Raw genomic sequence first — 22,101 nt, forward strand, 5'->3', positions numbered from 1 at the left:
TCTCTTTACAATCAAAATAGGTTATAATAAAATTAAAGAATCGTGACATCCAAGAAAGACACCTTGGTTCAACGAACGATCTCGCTAGATGATCGTTGACCACGAAATCATGTTTGTTCGTTTGAAACGATTTCAAACGAAACCTTATTCTAAAGAAAATAAAGTTTAAAACTTTACTTACCTTTTTGCGTAAATAAAGAAATAAGAAGGTTTGTTTGTACTAGCCAATTAAAACTTCTTGAACTATTGCCTCCTTTCTTTTGCCCAAAATAAATCCTTTGAACAAATATTGCAATTGAGGTTCTTGTTTCATCAGAGTCTTCCGCGGCAGAAGCTTAGAACAATTATTAGAGATCCCTACTTGAGGTCCCTTTTCATATTCCTTCTTATATCCGTATGAGATTAAATTGGAACTGATAATAGATATAATATGTATATCTTTTATTTAAAATCAACATTAGAATTGTAATCTAATCACAACTCTACATAATTATCTCATAATTGTAACAATTATCTCTTTCATTTTAATTATCCAATATTAATTATAATTAACAAATTAATTATAATATTAATCCGGCTCTCCGTAATTATTCTAAATAATTACCCGTTTCTTTTATTACGCTTATTATTTCGTGATCTGGTGATTAACGATTAAAACACCGTTAAATGTTCGTTGCCCAAAGTGTAACTCTTCGGGTCGTACCTTGACGGCAACGTTGAATCTTAATCGACAATTGAACATTATATCCAACAGAAACAGGGTCAAATTAGGATTTCTAGGGTTTACAAAGGGGGAAATGAAGGGGTGGTGGAAAAGACACAAATACCCTCGTGTGCTTATTATCACGTGCCTAGACTTAACAGAGTTTTTTAACTGAGTTTGGTGTAAAGGACTAAACGTGCAACAAAATATCTAGTAAAGGGCAAGATGTGTCAACATTCGTTAAAAAGGAAACCGCCTGATATATGGTATTAAGATAAAGGACAAAACTTATAATTTTTCTATATAATAATAATAATATCTTTTGTTTAGTAAGATGCTTTTTTCCTTGCAAGATGTCTTTTTTTTCTTAATTATAATCATCAATAATAATATCTTTTCTTTAATTTAAGAGACTTTTTCTTCTCGTTTAGTAAGATGTTTTTTTTCTTGCAAGAATGTTTGTTTTACTATTTAGTTGACTAACTAGTTGGAATCCCTATAGTATCTTTCTTGCAAAAATGTTTTGCCTATTTAGTTGATTACTAGTTGAAAGTTCCACCGTGACGCTGATGGGGTGTAAAATTGTGTTAACGAATAGTTACTTTATGCTAAATTAGATACAGACAAACTACAAACTATATTTAATAACGTTGATTGTTTACATTAGTACAACAAAATTTACAATCAACGTTGTTATCTACAAATACATCTAAATTTTATTTTTTCGTTAAAATTGTTAGGCCTAGCATAACGCGTGATAAGCGCGTCTAGTCCAAGTTGCAATTCATTCTGTTTTTCGCGTATCTTGGTAACTCCTTCAGTTAGTTCGTTGAGTTTTTATTTATTCGTCGATCCGACTCTACAACTATAAAGTCCTAAGCTACTTTAACTGAAAAAAAAAGCAACGGAAATACGAACCATAAAACTTGTCGCTTATTAAACGTTCAACGATATTTGGAAACTATTTAAACAACTCATTAATGAGCATTACATTCTCGTATGTGTTTATAAGATTACGTGACCCGCTCCCGTACAATCTGCGCTTTGAGTCGATCTTTGGTTGTTTTGCACCTATATGGAATACCCGCATGACCTGCAATCACAATACACCCAAATCATTATAAATGTAAGTGACTTCTTAGAATACGTATATAATATACAATTAACCGTTTAATAGGACCAAATGACCACATCACATTCTTTCCACAAACCTTGTTCCATCCAATTACATTCTCCGACCCGACCTTCAAATTTCGATGTTCATCCTTGAGAATCCAATATTAATATACATGCACTTACATTCTCATTCTCAAGACAAATTGGCTAACAACCTTAAGATGCACCTGTACATAATCCCAAGTATGCATACGTACAAGTGTCATCCACATCCGTACACATAAATCTTATACACACATGCATACATACAAGTCATATTCACATACCTACATTTAAAACCCATACATACATTAGTATATACAAACCATATCCACGTATTTAAACAACTCATTAATGAGCATTACATTCTCGTACTTTCGAATTTATGAAAGCATATTCAGAAAAATTAAAGCCAATTCACACTAACCAACTTCAAATAACAAACCAGAAAGAATGTTGTAAATTTATATATTATCAGTTAGCAACAAATTTGTTCGCTTACTATTATCTGGAAGCGCGACACGGCTGCAACATATCTTTGCTTATTAGTACAAAAAACCCAATATTACAACCACATAAAGCATAAAACACCGTCAATGCAAGAGGTACAACTCAACAAATCCCCAAGATGTTGCTAATTGATAATACACAAATTAAAAAAATATAACTCATAAAGCATGACCAGAATGATACTCCATGCATACATAACTTCAAGCAAGCAAAGAAAGTGAAGCCAGATGACTCAAAAGCTTAACATGGCAATATTACATAATGCCACGACAAATGAAAAACAACATCATTGCCACTATAAACACGTGGTGCAATAACTATCAGATGTGCAACAAGCAGTCCTCATCGAGACCAAAAATTAAAAGAATATGGTTTAACAAAACAACAATTTAAAATGGAATTATGTATGCCAATAAACAAACTTTCTACGTTCACAAAGCTTATTGGATGAAACCATATCTTCATCGTCATCTAAACACAAGCAACAATTTAGAATGTAACTGTATACGCCAACAAACCAACTATCCACGTTTTCAAAAGCTTCTTGGATGAAACAACATCTTCATTGTCATCGGAAATAGATGGAGTTTACAACAAAACTGAATCAACACTATCCCAAAGGATTACAATTACCACAAACAAACCAAGATAGTCTTCATTAGCCAGAGTCTTGGATGAACGGACATGTTCATCGTCATCGAAACAGTAACCACATCTCAGAAAATCAACACTATACCGAAAGCCTCAAATAAGGAAACACAAACCAACATTTACTTCATCAAATCAAACATAAAAAACAACATGAAAACACTAAATGCTCCATGTTTCAACCAAATAAACCGTGCTATTATCTTCAGTTGATAAAAGGTTGGCCGGAGGAAAAAGAGAAAAAAAAAAAAAAGCTCACCAGCGGCCGAAAGCGACAAAGGAGGTGGGTGGGTGGTGGAAAAGAAGAAGCGACGGTAGGGTGTGAAGCAAATGAGGATACAATCAGACAAAAAAAAGGGTTTAAATACCCAAAGGAGGCACAACCCCATAAAAGCCTCATTACAACCAGATAAAGCATAAAATAGCCTTCAAGCAAGAGGTACAACTCCACAAAGCCAAAGATAATGCTAATTGATAATATATATAAATAATTCACAAAACAATATGAATTTATAAAAAAAAAATTATTACACAGAGCACGTCTATATACTGTATTTGTTCATATTACCTTATAAATGAATACAAAGTTGGATACGCGTCACCATCATATTTTACCTCTTCAACCCCCTCCCCCTCAAACCTTTATATGGCCCTAAATAAAATAAATGTTTTACAAAATACGGACGCGTAACTTAATAATATTTTAATATTATTAATATGTTTATTTTACCCATTTGTGACATAGTAAATTAGGGAAAAGATCAAATAGGAAGTTAATTTTGGCTAGGAAGGATAGGAAGCCATAGGATTATGACATGTGGCAACATTTAAAATAAAGAAAAAAGGTATTTTAGTCAATCCAACTCATTCTTCTTCCTTTCTCAAAACCCAGTAACTTCAAAACCCACCATTTTCAAAACCCACAATCTTCAACCATTTCTTCACTTTCTATCTCAATAATCATTACATTATAGTGCGATTTTCATCACCAATCAATGATTCAAACCCCGATCAACGTGTTCTTCAGCTTTTTTTTTTGAAGAAAACCCAGTTTTATTTCATAAAAAATCTCGTTTTTTCCGGTGATTTTGGAGATAATCACTCGATTCGTTCGATTCGAGCGTTGATAAGTGTTTCTATCATTCAAATTTCGTCAATTGATGAAGAAATCGGCTTCGATCCATGTAAGAAATTCTTTAATTTCATTTTCACGATCTGGGTTTTTTATTTAGTCATTGCGTTTTACGATCTTGGCGGGGGTCCGGGGGCGGCAGCCCCTGGTAGCGGGGTCCCAGGGGCGGAGCCCCTGGCGGGGTCCAAGGGGCAGAGCCCCTGGCTGGGGTTGAGCTGCGTTTTAGAAATAAGAGAGTTATATGTGGTTTCTGGCTATTGCGTTTTAGAAAAAACAAATTTTAAGTGTTTTTAGTCATTGCGTTTTAGGTAAAACACATTTTTTAGGTGTTTTCAGTCCATTGCGTTTTAGAATGAGTCATTTTTAAGTGTTTTCTGGCCATTGCGTTTTAGGTAAAACACTTTTTTATGTGTTTTCAGTCCATTGCGTTTTAGAAAACAGACATTTTAAGTGTTTTTGGTGCATTGCGTTTTAGGTAAAACACATTTATATGTGTTTTCTGGCCATTGCGTTTTACAAATAAGACATTTCTTTGTGTTTTCTGGCCATTGCGTTTTACAAATAAGTCATTTCTTTGTGTTTTTGGTGCATTGCGTTTTAGAAAAATGTCATTTTTTAGGTTTTTTTTTTTCATTGCGTTTTACGTAATTGGTGGTTTTTCTATTGCGTTTTACGCAACTGGGTTTTAATTTTTTTTTTAAAATATAGCAATAGTATACTCGTTTTAAAGATAAAAAACGCTCGTTTTTTTGGTGCAATTTTTATAAAAAATAATGTCGTATGAAAGAGTTATCAACGTTTAAAAAATGGGGGGGAATTGGAGGAGAGAAAAACTATTGGCTTGGATTGACTAGAATGCCCTTGAACAAACTCACGCGCCTCTTTTCTTTCTTTCAGTTTCCCTGATTTAATCTTAACCCTTGATTAACTTAATGGATGGTCAAGATCACTTCCTAGCCTTCCTAGCCTAATAAACTTTCTATTGTATCTCCACCCTAGTAAATTAACTACTAATTATGAATATATATATATATATATATATATATATATACATTTTGTTTTTATAACATACTCATATATATAAATAGTTAACTTGGATCACAATTTTATAATAATTGATTATTAGTTAAATCCGCATAACAATTACTAATATAAATAACAAATCTAATTTATGACTAGTAAGTTTATTTTCATTTACTTTAAATGAAAATTATATTTAAAATATAGAGAATAATAAAAATAATATTATTTTTATACAATATTATATGTAATGTAATATGTAATTGCACTCATATGAAGAGTATATATATGTGTGTGTGCGTGTGTGTTACAGATTTTCAGTATTCAACCTATTACACGAGTTATTATGGTATTCCAATATTACTAATTAACATGTGTCGATTTTTCTTTTTTGAAAGGCGATAATATATTAAAGGAAAAGGATACAAACACTAGCCAAAGGCTATAACCAAAAGAAAAATACCAAAAATGCAAGGGGGGCATTAGCCCTATTAAATAAATTTACAACGGTCCGACCATTCCAAAGCTTTCATATTAGACCTGCTTTTATTTCAGAGATACCCGTGGATTTAACCAGTGGCGGATTCAGGATTTTTTCTATCGGGTTCCTTTTGGTAGATTTTCACTAATTCTCACTATTTTATTCCAAATCGTATAAGGTTTCCACTAACATTTTTCATTTTTTTCTAAACCAAGGGGGTTCCTGGGAACCCCCAAAAACCCCCTAGATCCGCCACTGGATTTAACATCCTCCAACAGTTTTAGGATGGACCCCTGTTTATTAGTAAAAATTAGATTATTACGCGCCTTTCAAACTAGCCAACACAATACGAGGATCACCGACTTAAGCAACTCTCTTTTTAGGGCACTGGTCGAAATATGCTTGTAGAACTTATAAGATATGTGGCTGAGAAAGCAAAAATGATAGGGGTGTTGCACCACGAAGAAATGTGCTACCAAATCACCGAAGGAATGTAACAGGAGGTGAAGACGTACTCAACCGTTTCTGTAACCTTGTCATATAAAGGACATAACAAGGAGTTAACATGTTTCTTTTTTTTAGAGGGCCATTTTGGTTGGAAGCAAACCCAAATCTGCTCTCAAACCAAAAACTTCATAGTTAAGGCCATGGGGTATGGGTTTGGGTTAGGGGAAAACGCCCAAGGCACCACCCCGAGTGGGCTTGGGTTGGGGGCGTGGCCCTTGGGGCTTAGGTTTCAAGCCGGGCGTGGGGCGGGGGAGCAAGATGACATGGCGGCCTGTGTATGGCCAAAAGAAAAGAGCCGTTGGGCTAGCCGTTGGCCAACGGCTATATTAAAAAAAAAAAAAAAAATTCTTCCATTTTTTCACTATAAAACTCAAATTTTTCTTCCATTTTTTACCACATTCAATCACATCTTCTATACATCTTCAATTCTCATTCTACAAAACGAAAAAATGCATCCTTACAACCGTCCTTTTGACCCGAGCAACCCGTATGGATTCCAAGAAAATAATCCCAGCGGGTCAGCCCAGCAAAGCCCACCAAACCCACGCCCCAAACCTCCGCCCCACCATACCGTGTTGAATGTGGGTTTAGCCCATATCTGCCACCCATTCCACGTGTCAACCAATGCCCAACCCACACCCACATCCTAACCCAACCCCAACCATACCCCACGGTCTTAACATGCTTATTATTGGTTGGTTGGTGGGTGTGGGATATTACTTCTTCCCACCAAGAATTTGATGGTTTTCATTTATTCCATATGCATTTTCATGAATGAAACCTTTATTTATACCAACAAGTTATAGATTAAAAGATAAAAACTTGGCCCAAACACTTGAAGCAAAACTTGGGCCAAACACACATATGTTTAAAAGTTAACCAAATGATCCAAATTCCAACTTTTAATTAATAAGAAAAAAAGGAAAATAAATCGCCCCCTTTGTGTGCCGACATTGTCGAATTGAGAGTAACCTAATCCCTCAAATCTCGTCTCTGAATCCATCTATGGCGGAATCCGATAACCCCAAATCTCTCTCTCAGGTATACTTAATACTTGATACCAATTTACCGTTTTTTTAGTCGATTTTGTTATCACATATTCAGTTTCTTGATCCTATGCGTGTTTTGTGTTTGAATTCATGATACTGTTTGAGCTGATCTAATTTCAGTATTGGTTTTTTAATGTTGATTTCTGCCTGTCAAACTGCCGTTAGTCTGTAATCGTCTTTGTTTTAATGAAAATATTTTCAATTCAAAAAAAAAAAAAAAAAAATTATAAGGATCTAATAAGTGAATTGTGTGATAATCTTGTAACCATGAGGTGATTGTAATCTGGGATTTGGTGTAGATGTAGTTGGTTTTCTGTAACTGGATTCAAAATGTTATCTTTAATCTATGCAGTTAATGCGGTAAAATATCGGATATCGGTCAAGGACCGATATTTGAAATATAGGTTATCTCGGTGAGATATCGGTAATTTATAATATAATGCAGTTATTATATATATAGCAATTTAATCGGTGATATATCGGTCAGATATCGGTGATATATCGGTCAAATATCGGTCAATATCGCCGATAATATCGGTACCGATATTTTACTAAGAGACCGATATAACCGATATATCACCGATATTAACTGCATAGTCTTTAATTAAGATCAGTCAAAGAAAAAGACAAATTTTATGAATTTTCATTGACTTACACAATGCCTTCATGTTGGGACCCTTGAAGAACTTTTAGCCGCCATGATAGAAAAGGAAACATAACCAAACAATCCAGTGGTACAAAAAGATCCAATAGAGGGTGACCCGAGTAACGATTCTCATGGCACTCAGTTGTTACAACTTCCCCGACCACCAAAATTTATTCCAGTTTTGTTCTTGAGGACAAGGACGTTTTCTAGTATGATATGACTTGTTCATAGGTATTGGATGCTTCAGTTAGGTAGTGAAAAAATACTGGAAAATCGTTCCACATTTCGTCTTTCTTTGTGAATCCTTGGGAGGTTGATCTCCTTGAACACGATCGTATCAGTTTGGTTATGGTGACATATCTAAAGGCGAATGTTGAGAGGAAGAAAGTTTAAGTTATAAAAATTTTAGAAGAAGGTTGCTAGGAATTTCTTTTGGGAAAATTAAATAGATGCGATGGTAGGACTAGGTCAGTTAGACGGTTAAAGTCAGTTGTTTTAGGGTCTTAGACTTTTCATTTCATCATCATCATCATACTCAGTAAATCGCACCAATAGCAAAGCTAAGGTAGGGTCTGACTTCTGAGGAGGGTAAGATGCAGACAGCCTTACCTCTACCCCGTAGGAATAGAGAGGCTGCTTCCAGTGAGACCCCCCGGCTCGATAGTAGTTTTGCATCAACCCTTGGACATAAGGCACATAACACTCAGCAACAATTAAGACAAAGGCCGATTAGTGCATGTACTCCCTTGTCGTTCGGCTACCAACGCCACCACATGATGCATGATTAACCATCCCCCTCTTTTAACGTTATTTTCACGAAATTAGTAAAATAACTTATAGCGCTACATTTTTTGAAGTTTATAACGTTAAAATTAGACTTTTCATTTGTAATATATACGTATTAGTGGACATTTCAGTTTTTTAAAAGTAGTTAGGTACTGACGCTGCCATAGTTGTCAATAGTGGCTATAGCGCTACATAGCGTATAGGTCATATGTCGCTATATAATATTTAGTGATAAATAGCGACATTTTTTTTTTCAATTTTTTCCATCTAAACTGCTCGATAACATGTATTTTTCTGTATTGTCCTCATCTCCACTTCTCGATAACATGTATTTTTCTGTTTCTCTACTATATCGTTAAACATGAAATAGTGGGCGCTATTTCGTCGCTATCTCTACTAAATTTGTTAAACATGAAATAGGTTCTCGCTAGTGACTGCTATTTACTATTGACAATTATTAACGCTTAATTTATGTTTTTCTTTTATAAATTTTCATGTAGGATTATCTGCTTAAGGATGCAGAAGAGAAGGTGAATGTAACTACAGAATCCGAAGCCAAAAGTGCTGGCAACGATTCTGTTGATGCAGCTCCCGCACCACCTGTCACTACAAATCCGGTCGAGCCACCTGTCACCACTGCAGTCGTTGAAAGTGTCCCCGAATCTGTAGATGCTTCTACCACCGAAGAAACTGTTGCAGCAGCCGACAAGTCTGATAATGATGTCACTGAGGCGTCACCTGCTGCCACTGAAGAAAGCAGCGAAAATACCGAGAAAGAAAACACTGCTGATGAAACACCTGAGATTAAGGTAAGTGACATTCGAGATTGGACCCATTTTTAAGCAAAGGCAAATTGGAAAATAATAATCCCATCTTTCTGAAATTGGCCGATAATAATCCCAAGTTAGTTATTAGCCAATAATAATCCGACCTCGTCCAATTTTTTTGTAAAATAGACCGCCGTTAAAATAAGCTTCACGGAGTTAAGTTTTTTCCGAATTACAAACCGATATTTAGGGCTTTTGATCAGAACGAGGATACGAGTCGATTGATATAAAACTTACCTCGAAATTGTGTTCGAAATGGTTTGAATTTTGTTAATTGGAAGTTAAACACCCGAATTGAAGCACCGTTTTCGTGGGTTGGGGGCGGTATTTTGAGGTAAGTTTTACATCAATCGGCTCGTATCCTCGTTCTGATCAAAAGCCCTAAAACATCGGTTTGTAATTCGGAAAAAAACTTAACTCCGTTAAGCTATTTTGACGGCGGACTATTTTACAAAAAAAAATGGACGAGGTCGGATTATTATTGGCTAATAACTGACTTGGGATTATTATCGGCCAATTTCAGAAAGATGGGATTATTATTTTCCAATTTGCCTTAAGCAAATCGGTCGAAATTGCCACCTTGTTCTATTAATTTATGTTTTGCATACTCTTTAAGTTGATGCTGGTTCCTTAAAATAGGATTTTGAACTGTTAAAGAGGATATGTATATGATATTAGTTGTTGACGATGAACTTAAAGGCATATGTTCTTGAACTTTAGTTTTGAAAGCATGTATCTTAAAATAGACGGGTCGTCGTTTTTTTTTTCTTTCTAACAGCTAGAGACGGCACCTGGAGATTATCGGTTTCCAACTACTAATCAAAGCCGACACTGCTTTACCAGATATGTTGAGTACCATAGGTGAGTTTTTTTTTTTTTTTTTTTTTTTTTTTAACTTTTTTACCTTGTATTATACATATAAGGGGCGGTTAAAAGAGCGTTTTATGTATCACTTTAAAAGCAATAGATGTAACTGGGTGAACCGCCTTAACCCTGTTCTGTTAACTCCATAGCGCGCGTGGTGGGGGGCGGTTGGGGGGGGGGGGATTACGATGTTTATTAAGATATGTATGAATATGCCTTTTCAAAATTTTCATTTTTTGTTAGCTTTTTTTTTTAATTTTAATTTTGTAATATTATCAGATGCGTGGCTGCAAAGGGAGAAGATGCTTCTGAATGCGATAAATTTGCAAAATATTATCGCTCACTTTGCCCAGGCGAATGGGTATGTTCATTTTTCACTACTAGAAATATCATATCTATCTATTTTATAGTAAAACTAAAACTAAACCCGTCGATAACATTTATGTACATAACCCTGAATACATGCACATACATAGTTGTTAATAGCGACCATAGCGGTCGCTATAGCGTGCTTTATGGCGATGCGACTATGTGTCGCTAAGTTGGTCATGGCGATGAATAGCGATTTTAGCGACAGTTATTATTATTATTTTTATTTTTTTAATGTTATAAAGGGTTATAGCTATAAAATAGCTAGATTTATAGGTTTTTGTTAAATATACATGTAAAATAGCATATATATATAAGGGTATTTTGATGTAATATACATATAAAAATTTTCAAAATTCTTTTTCTAGTGTAATCGCTATTTATAAAATTGCCGTCGCTATTTGTCGCTATTCGCTACGTAGCCTAGCCATGCCTTGTCGCTATTCGCTATCGACAACTATGGCTGCATATATGTAATGCTGTAAAAGTTTCTTCTCTAGTATTTACATAACCTAAATTAGGCGAGAAGTAGACATAGAATTGCGATTTATACTGATTTTAGCAACCGTTGATGTCATGTCAAGTTGTCAACGACAGTTATGTTTTAATCAACTTTATGTGTATGGAAATACATGTAACGCAATCGTTACTAAACATTAGCATTAAATATCTAATAATTAAATGTTTATGACGATGCAGATAGATAGATGGAACGAGCAAAGAGAGAACGGGACGTTTCCAGGCCCGCTGTAAAACCCCAGGTTACAATTTGGTTTGGTTTGGTTGTTAAGAGTGAGAATTGAGAAATGGAACTCGAAACGACCTCAACATTTTAATAAAACAATTGTTGTTCCGTGTTTTAAATTGAGGGAGGCTAGAAACATGTCGGCGTTTGATGCCATTACTCACAGGTTTTGTTAAGATCATAAGCTTTAAATGCTTCAAACTTTCATATAATAATGTTTCGAATCGTCATGCGTTTGGGCGAGCGTGTCGCATGTTACGTTGCTAATCGTGTCGTATGTTAGTTTTTAAATCTTGTTTGTTTTGCAATAATAATGGATCAAACAAGTAGGTTGTAATACATGAGGATATATGTAAACCATTCCATCCAAAAGAATAGAAAGAATTGTTTAAAGTTTAAACTAATGAGTAAATTACGATTTTGGCCTCCGTGGTTATATCACTTTTACCCTTTTAGCCCGAAAAAGAATTTTTTAACATCTGAGCCCCCAACGTCTTTTTTTTTTCTAACCATTTTGGCTCGTAACGTCTTTTTTTTAAACCATTTTGGCCCTTACATTTAATGGATAGGGTTAGTGTTAGGGGCCAAACGGGTTAGAAAAAAAGACGATGTTAAAAAAAATTGTGGACTAAAAGTGTAAAAGTGATATAACCACAGGGCCAAAATCGTAATTTACTCACTAAATGATTTATATAACATGTTCCTCTCTAAAGGTATATTCAAACGCCTGAGCCGTATAAGCCGACTGAAACGGCTAGGCTCACACGCTACACCTTTAATTGCGGGGCCAAAGCGTTTGTTAGACACTACCTCAATTTCCTGCCACATGTCAACGGTTAATTGGTCATATTGGTTTTTAACTGAAATGTCTACGTTAGACCTTTGATATGCATTGGTTTCAATGAGGCGTCTACTTAGAAGCCTCATATGTTTTGACGAAGTGGATTAGTCAATGTTCAATTTCATGATTTTTCCTTTCAGAATAGCGTTATCTGTTATCTAAACTTTCAAAATGTTGATGATGCTTGACACTTTAGTCTTTTATATTTCACCTTATATAATAAACTTTTAAAGGAATTCAATGGGTGTGATTTTAAACAAATTAACGTTTGTATATTATTCAAAATAGTTGGATAAATAATTAAATAAAAAACTTATTAAGAAGCACAAATTAGTGTTGTTTATGAGCGAAGCTAGGGCAAGCTTGGGCTTCATTTGATTATAAACTGAGCGGGTTCAGCTCAGCTCGGATTTGAAACCGAGCTGAAATAGCTTTCAAAATTCAATAATATCTAAAATAAGTTAAATCTAATACATTAAAAGTCAAAATCAAGCTCACCCAAATACAAAATACGTTTCAGATTTCAACGGAAAAAATAAATTTTTGTGCATCCTAATCAACTCCGAAATACGCCATAGATACTCGCAATTAATAACCAAATTTTTATAATATATTCTCTTTATATAAAATCAATATATATCGAAAGTAAAATAATCAAAGCCAAATCGACTTGAGTTAACAAGCGAGCCAAACCGAGCCAATTCAGCTTGTTATGAACCGAGTTGATCCGTCTCAATTTCAAACTGAGTCATATCAAATGAGCTTTTTCCGAGCTAAATCCAAATGAGCTTCGAGCCAACTTTTAGACAGTCCTAGCACAAATGCTTTTCTAATAGAGTTTTTATCTGGAAAAATAACAAAGCGATCTAACTTTTTAACACCCAACAAAGTGAAGTGAGGTCGTTAGGTTTCTTGTGGTTCAAAAATAGTGTAAATATTATGTAGTCTCTTTTGTTTGTGTCGACTAGATATTTGAAACCAAAGATCCAAGCTACTTGAAGTGCTACCCGACCCGACCCGACCCATCGATGTCGCTATAAATATAGGATCCTGCCCTAAATTTCAAAATTACAGCACCTAGAAATCGAAGAGGAAGAAGTTCAAAGTTCCCGAGGTACGTTCAGCTCTTCTTTTACCAAATTAACGTTCATGATTTCGTGATTCTAGTTATGTTTACAATAAAAATTGATCGATTTTGCCCTTTTGTTTCAAAAAAAAACCCCGATCAAGTCTGCTATCATTCTACTGTTAGGGTTAGGGTTTGTTACGGAAAAATCCTTTGATTCTTCCAAATTTGTTTTCGAAAAATCTTCGATCATGTAGGATTTTTTAAATTCTCATTATGCTTGCTAATTATCTTACTTTCAAAGTTAGGGTTAGTTGTATGATTTTCTTTGTATAGCTATCCGTCATCGTAGAACCCTAATGTTGTATATGTTATTACTTTCTGATACCCCCAAACTGTTTCTTTTAAGTTGCCAGATTTTCTCTAATCTTGGAACATGGGTAATTGAGTTTTAATTTGATTTACTGATATCAACTTAATCACATGATAAATAATTGTTGAAATTGTAGATGGCTCGTACCAAGCAAACTGCCCGCAAGTCGACTGGAGGGAAGGCTCCAAGGAAACAACTGGCCACCAAGGTACAAATCTTAATTGCATAACTACTAAGATCGGCATTGATTTGAGGTGTCATAACGGTGGGTTAGGCGATTTAGGTGATGTTGGTTTTCTAGCAATGATGTGAATCGGGATCATGTGATTGCTGTCTGTCCAAATTTTAAAATTTGTATAAGGCTACACGGTATGGGGGCGTCGCCCCACCCGTCTTGCTCCGGCGACGGGATGTACACCAAACCGCCCCCCCGGTCTCTTCTTGGACGTTGGCGACGAAGCAAAATGTGGGTCCCCTCCTTCAAAAAGTTACCGTTATTAAAAAAAATTAATTTCCTTTTTTCAAATACAAACAAACGGTCATAAATTTAAAATATATATATTTCCATTCCATTTTCACTTCCATTCACAAATTTAACCCCAAAATTTCATCTCTCTCACATAATTTTTATAAATCTTCTTCCACTTTTATAAACCTTAATACTCTATCATGGATCCCTTCAACAACCCGAACAATTCCAACAAGCCGAACAATCCCAACAACCCGACCCAACCGAATGTTTTCTCGGTTCCGGGATATTATCCGACGCTAGAACCGAACCAATTCTCGCAATATTCATCAAATACGTTTGCATCATTCCAACACTCGCCAAACCAATTCGCTCAATTCTCTCAAAATCAAGCCCGTCCTCTTCGTCTCTTTTTGTTTTAGTTTATTTGTTAAATGTTAAAAAAAGTAGAAGATTAAAAAAAACATAAAAAATGTGGGGAGGACTATGACTAGGACCATCCTCCCATACCCTCTACTTTTGGGGGATGGGGCATCCTTGGGAGGACTATGACGTGGCGCCTACATGGCGGATCATCCTCCTTGGAGGTCCATCACCATACCTTGTAGCCTAAGTAACCATAGTGACAAATATGAGTACTGTTATTTCGGTGGTATTCATACTTTGTTAAGAATTAAGGAGGTTTTTGCATTATAAGTACCCTTTGGACAAGTTGTGAGGGTTAGCCTGTCTCGCTCTCTCTTTTGTTATATATTTTCAAAATATTTATCTGTTTTGACATTAGCATCAGTAATATACTTTTTTGAGAACAAACAAGTTTATAGGATAAATAGTTGTTATATTTCACAAATAGTAAAATATGTATTATATTGAATAAAGTAACTGTTGCGTCAAATGCGATTACTAAAGATATTTTACTTCAGAATTTCAATCTCAATATAGTTCTTTTGAATATTGAATAAAACAGTTTAGGAGGTTTATCCATTAAATGGTTACTTACTTAGGTGACTTTTGACTGCCTCTCGACGTGTTTCTTTTATAGTTATTGATAGGGCTGCAAACAAACTGAACGAACACGAACAAGGTCTTGATCGTGTTCGTTTGTTAAGAAATATATGTGTTAGCCAATTGTTCATGAACACTTACCGAACGAGATTTTGTGTTCGTATTCGTTTGTGTTTGTTAATTTTAGGCAACGAACAAAAATGAACGCTGATGAACACAAATGAGCATAAACTAATGTTTATGAACACAAATGGATACAAACAAACACAAACAAGCATTCATGAATATAATATATAATACACCGACACTTTATCAAATATTCTATTTGTCGGATTTTTGAAGCAATTAAATAAAATATAGAAACTAAAAACACTAATGAACCATCAAACACAAACAAACACGTTACTGAACGTTCACGAACATAAATGAACGGAATTTCTTGTTCGTGTTCGTTTGTTTAATAAACGAATGAACACAAACGTACTTCCTGCCGATCGGTTTACGAACTGCTCGCTGAGCGTCTGGTTCGTTTGCAGCCCTAGCTGTTGATTATTAACCTGTTTGACACAGATTAAGCATAACCCAACCCAACCTGATCAGTTCATAGGTCAAGATTGCCCTTAGTTACAATTTTTTTGTATTCTGAATATTTGTGGCGTCTTAGGCTGCTCGCAAATCTGCTCCAACTACTGGTGGTGTGAAGAAACCTCATAGATACAGACCTGGAACCGTTGCTCTTCGGTTTGTCTCACTAACTCCCCATTTTCCTTTTCATGCTTCTATATGATTATAATAATATTTATATTTACAAATTTATGGTGCAGTGAAATCCGTAAGTACCAGAAAAGCACTGAACTTTTGATTAGGAAGCTCCCTTTCCAGAGGCTTGTTCGTGAGATTGCTCAAGACTTCAAGGTAAAATAAAATCACCTAATTTACCCTTTATTATACACAAAATTTACATATTTTTTACTTCAATTTCACAGTAATCTTATTTGACTAGTTTTAAAAATAAACTAAACGATTTAATCAAATGTTTCGATTGTCATTTACAGACAGATTTGCGTTTCCAAAGCCATGCGGTGCTGGCATTGCAAGAGGCAGCTGAAGCTTATCTGGTTGGGCTCTTTGAGGACACAAACCTGTGCGCAATTCATGCTAAACGAGTAACAATCATGCCAAAAGACATTCAACTCGCGAGGCGTATCAGAGGCGAGAGGGCTTAGTTTATGATTTCATCAACTATGTGTCGTTCTAAGTTAAGTAGTGTCTAGACAGATAAAGATTGTGTTCTGGTGAAGTTTGTATCTCCATGCTGATACTATTGTTGGTCATGCTTGTTTTATTCCTTTGCTTTGTTGTTTTCCCAGTTGGATAATGATTGAATAGTTGGGTTTAGTAGATACCTTTATGCAGTGGCGGATCTAAAAAATCTTCGTAGTGATAACGTTTTATAAAAAAGCAGTAAGGAAATCAAAAAAATGTCAAATTTTTCAAATTTACACTACCGCTGAAGCGACAAGCGGTGGCGGAGGCTACCCCTTCCCCTGAGGTAGGTCCGCCCCTGCCTTCATGTCACATGATGATAATGAAGATACTAAATACCAAATTCATGATATTTTACTTGAATAACTAAGATGTTCTAAACACCAAAATACAATTTTACAAGCAAAAGTAACAACCTAAACCTGATCTATAAACACATCATGAAGCCAAAAGATATTAACAAGTTACCATTTCTTAATCCATGGTGTTTAATCTTTAAACCCTTGTGGTGGCCACCATCTAGGACCAGGAAAAGTCAAACCCCTCATCTTTGCAGTCTCCACAAAGTCAACATTATCATCTTCATCACCACCACCCCTGCTTTCCACCATCTTTAAAACGCGTTTCAGCGAACTTGTAAACGTCTCATGCTTACAACAGTTGCTATTCTGCCTTTGTATCTTCATTGAAACCGGCAATCTACGTTTCTCTCTGTTACTGGTCTCTTGTTCTCTTTGCGGCATTTTATCAAACACTTGGTGTGTGCTTGTTAATTCTGTCTCAACACCGTCGTTTTTCACCGAGATCGGATCCCTATCGACAGCTGATGTGTTTGGTGGTAGTGGGTGGGCGTCGTTGGTGGAGTTTTGAGAGGAATAATGGTGTTCTGGAGGAGTATGGTACTCATCGGAGCTTTCCGGTAGAGTGATTCCGGTGGCTGTTGATGAAGATGGCTGATTGTCGTTTAAGGATACTTTTGATCTGGTTGCGAAAGGGCAAGACTGTAAATTCGCCTCTTGTGAGGCGGTACGACGGCAGTTAGGGATGATCGGTGAACGGAATTTGTCGCCTTCGCCGGAATTAGCCATTGCTGATTAGTGATTACACGTGTTCCCCAAATTCAAACTATGGGTTATGTTCATATCCTTTACACTTGTAAACAGTAAATTCACAAATTTCTTTTCATTTTTAAATAAACATATTATCCTTTACACTGTAAATAATTACAAAAATGGTTTTTTTGTCCAGTCATGTGAGTTAAGTGGTTAAATGATCTGCCCTCCCATAGATACGTATGTTTGATTTCCATTTGAGCTATTTTTGAAAGACATCTAGGTGAAATGACGAATCAGGGCTTTAATCCTGAGTTCAAACCTGACGGTGGCTTTAATCAAGGGGGCAAGGTCTCATGGTAGTCGAGGAGTCGACCTTAGACATAGTCCAAAATAGAATGATTTTACATGTGAGATTTTTTTTCTTAAAAAAAACAAATGATATAGTTTTATATAAACCTAAAAATACCTCCTTTTTCAGTTTATTTTACTTTGAGTAAATTACAAGTTTTGTCCTTTATCTTTGTCCCAAATTTCAGGCGCTGTCATTTACCTTTAAAATTGATGAGTTTTGTTGTTAATGTTTCAAAATCTTGCACGTTATGTCCTTTAAGGCAAACCCAGTTAATTTTTTTTTGTTAAATCTGATCATGTGCAAGCACATGAGGGCATTGTTGTCATTTTATCTCATCAGGGACCATTGTGTGTAAAAGAACTTGTTTTCAGAGACTATTGTGTAATAATAAAAAGATATGAAACAATTGCATATTTCCCCTTAAAAAACTGCTTAATTGCGTATTTACCCAACTTGAAAATTAAAATTGCATATATCCCCTTAAAAAACTGCTTAATTGCGTATTTACCCAACTTAAAATAAAATTGCATATATCCCCTTCCTTAACTATTAAAATTGCATATATCCCCTTCCTTAACTAATATAATTTCAAATTTACCCATTTTGATTTATTTTATTAAAAACAAGTTATATATTGACTTTTTTATCTTTATTTTTACTAAAACTTAAAAAAAAATTACAAATTTATTCATTAACAAAAAGCAAATTTATCAAACACAAAAACAACTGATTATTTAATCATTTATTTATTACAATCGCCACCGAACTCCTACCTATAATGATTCATGACAGTAAAACAAACACCAACTAAACGCAAAATTTGCTTTAACTAATCACACATCTCATTGAATGGGCACAACAGAAGTATTTGGTCATATTTTCTAGGATCTGTATTGGGATAAATGAAAATAATGTCGATCGCTCTCTTCTTTGCTTCTTTTGGTTCATTTTTTCTAGAATATGTTTTTATGTTAGATAAATTTGCTTTTTGTTAATAAATAAATTTGAATTTTTTTTAAGTTTTAGTAAAAAAATAGGAAAATTGGTAATTAATAAACCAACCTTTAACCGGTTGGTAAATAATAATTCAACCTAAAGAATTGGTATATAATAATCCTACCTATCAACATGTTGGTACTCAATGAACTTCCGTTAATTTTTTTTAACTGAAGTTAGTTTTTAAGTTTTATTTATTACACAAACAGTCCCTGTAGTTGTAATTTACTAGTTTTAACTATTTTATAAACCTCAAATCGAGGAAAAGGAGGATTTTCGAGTGGTTTTTTTGTTTCATAAAATAGTTAAAACTAGTAAATTACAACTACAGGGACTGTTTGTGTAATAAATAAAACTTAAAAACTAACTTCAGTTAAAAAAATTAACGGAAGTTCATTGAGTACCAACATGTTGATAGGTAGAATTATTATTTACCAATTTTGAAGGTTGGATTATTATTTACCAACTGGTTAAAGATTGGTTTATTAAATACCAATTTTCCAAAAAAATAAGGTTAACAAGTCTTTATATAACTTGTTTTTAATAAAATAAATCAAAATAGGTAAATTTGTAATTGTATTAGTTAAGGAAGGGGATATATGAAATTTTAATAGTTAAGGAAGGGAATATATGTAATTTTAATTTTAAATTGGGTAAATACGCAATTAAACAGTTTTTTAAGGGGAAATATGCAATTGTCCCAAAAGATATTTACTCTAAAAAATATATATAAAAACAAAACCATCCCTCCCATCCACACCGTCTCTCTCTCTCTCTCTCTCTCTTCTCTCCCCTCTCTCTCACCTGCCTGCACCTCCCACACCACCACCATTCCGGCGATCTGCTCGTCCGTCTTCTCTGGCAAAATCACCGTCTCCTCCGTCTTCTCTGGCGACATCACCGTCTCCTCCGTCTTCTCCGGCGACATCAACGGTAAATCGCTCTAATCTGGTTTGGGCTGTTACAGGTTGGGGTTAGGGTTCTAGTCTGGTTTGGGTTGTTATAGGTGGGGGTGGTGGGTTTAATGGTGTTTGTTGCTAGTTTGGGTTGTTACAGGTTGGAGTTAGGGTTCTAGTGGGGGTGGTGATGGTGGAGACGGTGGTGAGCGAAGGAGAGAGAGAGAATCAATGGTGGTGGGTGGGTTATGTGGGTGGGGTTGCACTATTGAGTAATCATGTTGGATGGAACTAGATCTCATGTCTGATGACGAGAAATTAGATGCAAGTCAAATTCAATACTTGTTGCTGGAGCACTTGGTGGTAGGTTTGACCACGAAATGGGAAACGTGAACACATTGTACCGGAGGTGGGTGAAGGAAAGAGACAAAGAATCGATGGTGGCGGTGGGTTAATCGATGGTGGTGGTGGGTCTGCAGATAACGGGAGAGAAGAGAGAGAGTGGGAATTTAGGGGTTTTGTGGGTGTTTGGTGGAAGGTGGAAGGTGGGGATGATGTCGGTGAAGGGTGGGGGGTGGGGGTGATGGTGGCCGTAGTGACGGTTGCGATGGAGGGTGACGGTGACGGTGACAGTGACGGTGGAGGGTGGTGGAGATGGCGGTGACAGGTTGTGGTAATTGTTAAAGATATATGGTATATATATATATACACTTATAATAATAATAATAATAATAATAATAATAATAATAATATTTTTAAAATCATTTTGTTTTATTTTTTAATAATACTAAATAAACATGGTAAAAAGACTAAAATACCTCTGGGTGACCAGATTTAACCAAAAAATCTAACTGGGTTTGGCCTAAAGGACATATCGTGCAAGATTTGGAAATATTAAGGATAAAATTTATCAATTTTAAAGGTAAAGGATAGCGCCTGAAATTTGGGACAAACATAAAGGACAAAACCTATAATTTACTCTTTTTATTTTTATTATTTTATAATAACCTTATATGAAAAGTCTATTTCTAAAAAGCATAAATAAAAAAAAGATGACTGAAATTTATATTTTATATAATTCTGAAGGGTGTGGGATGGAGCCCCTATGGGCTTTATCAAAACACATCAGCGTCATCTAGGATCCACCCCAGCCATGAGGCTTTATTACGCCCCCCTTTAATTTGAATGATGTGAGATGGAGCCCTTATTAAATAAAATTAAAAAAAAATATTTTATTGGTTGAAATGATGTGGCCCCACCTAATAAAGTCCTTCTCTCTCGTTACCATGATGGAGCCCCAATAATGGCGCCCGAGTTTAATTTGCATGGTGTGATGGTGGCACCAAGGGGGCACTATAGGCTATGAGGTGGCACGATGGAGCTCCCTACACCCTCCGACCTAAGAGATAACCCGATGATGATAATTTTATATCAAATTTAGATTATTATATAAAGATCATATCATCACCTGTTAAGTTAAAAATAATTAAGTAAAACACTCACATCCAGTGGTGGATCTTGCCCGTTAAACCTGCCAGAGACGAAAGACACGGACACTAAAATTAGCAGTACGGTCAAAAAACTTGCCAGGGCCGAACATAGTATATATACAAAATTTCGATCAAAATGCAGAAAATTAGCACTACGGCCGAAAAACTTGCAAGAGCCGTGGCCCTCTCACAGTTTCACTAAGATCCGCCCCTGCTCACATCTAAAAAAAGTTTCCCTTCTAAGCTTGTAATATATATACTTCTCAATATATTATTGGTTCTTAAAATAAATACACCTACAATATAGGATGTCCTTATTGATGTTGTTTCCTTCGATTCTAAAACCTTTCGCTTTAGATTATCAATTCCATATAATATCTCTAAAACTTAAAACATTTCCATTTTGACATCTCGCTATTTCAGTGAAATCTCATGTGACGTTGATCACACCAGAAGTGAAATCTAATGTAACGTTGATTACACCAGACCCGATCTTGTGAGGGGGAAAGTTGGTGACCGACCAACCCACTTTCCCAATAGGCCTAAAGTTTTTTACATACTTTATATATAATTTTATTAGAACAAAATCTTGTATTTGAATTTAAAATCGGAATATTGAATTTTAATAATCCCAATTATTCGTTGTTGGCCGCCATCAGTCCCAATTTTAAAAATAACCACCGGTAGTCCTAACTTTTTAACATATTGGCCTCCAATGGACCCTGATTAACAGAACCCTAACGCAGTTATTCTCAAATCGCCGAAAAAACGTTTTTTGGCCGGAATACTCATTTTAGCCGGAAAACTCAACACATTTGTCCCAAACCTCTTTGTAACCTTATTATGGACC

General features: G+C 35.3%; 2 protein-coding genes across 2 annotated transcripts; both read left to right on the forward strand.

Moving 5' to 3' along the window:
- Positions 1 to 7,045: 7,045 nt before the first annotated feature.
- LOC110942389 (cytochrome c oxidase subunit 6b-1) lies at positions 7,046 to 11,709 on the forward strand. Its single transcript, XM_022184143.2, has 5 exons — positions 7,046 to 7,197; positions 9,138 to 9,446; positions 10,243 to 10,325; positions 10,608 to 10,689; positions 11,397 to 11,709. The coding sequence occupies exons 1-5, from the start codon at positions 7,162 to 7,164 to the stop codon at positions 11,448 to 11,450; spliced, it is 564 nt and encodes a 187-aa protein (XP_022039835.1). The 5' UTR covers positions 7,046 to 7,161; the 3' UTR covers positions 11,451 to 11,709.
- Positions 11,710 to 13,243: 1,534 nt separating this feature from the next.
- Positions 13,244 to 16,611, forward strand: LOC110942390 (histone H3.3). Its single transcript, XM_022184144.2, has 5 exons — positions 13,244 to 13,397; positions 13,859 to 13,930; positions 15,861 to 15,937; positions 16,021 to 16,111; positions 16,252 to 16,611. The coding sequence occupies exons 2-5, from the start codon at positions 13,859 to 13,861 to the stop codon at positions 16,420 to 16,422; spliced, it is 411 nt and encodes a 136-aa protein (XP_022039836.1). The 5' UTR covers positions 13,244 to 13,397; the 3' UTR covers positions 16,423 to 16,611.
- Positions 16,612 to 22,101: the final 5,490 nt, after the last annotated feature.

This window comes from Helianthus annuus, chromosome 5, assembly GCF_002127325.2.
Source record: "Helianthus annuus cultivar XRQ/B chromosome 5, HanXRQr2.0-SUNRISE, whole genome shotgun sequence".
In the NCBI taxonomy this organism is placed as follows: domain Eukaryota; kingdom Viridiplantae; phylum Streptophyta; class Magnoliopsida; order Asterales; family Asteraceae; genus Helianthus; species Helianthus annuus.

Coding starts and splice junctions, on each gene's coding strand:
- LOC110942389 (XM_022184143.2), top strand. CDS start 7,162: ATGGCGGAATCCGATAACCCCAAATCTCTCTCTCAG. Junction 7,198..9,137: donor ACCCCAAATCTCTCTCTCAG/GTATACTTAATA, acceptor ATTTTCATGTAG/GATTATCTGCTTAAGGATGC. Junction 10,690..11,396: donor CACTTTGCCCAGGCGAATGG/GTATGTTCATTT, acceptor ATGACGATGCAG/ATAGATAGATGGAACGAGCA.
- LOC110942390 (XM_022184144.2), top strand. CDS start 13,859: ATGGCTCGTACCAAGCAAACTGCCCGCAAGTCGACTGGAGGGAAGGCT. Junction 15,938..16,020: donor CCTGGAACCGTTGCTCTTCG/GTTTGTCTCACT, acceptor TTTATGGTGCAG/TGAAATCCGTAAGTACCAGA. Junction 16,112..16,251: donor AGATTGCTCAAGACTTCAAG/GTAAAATAAAAT, acceptor TGTCATTTACAG/ACAGATTTGCGTTTCCAAAG.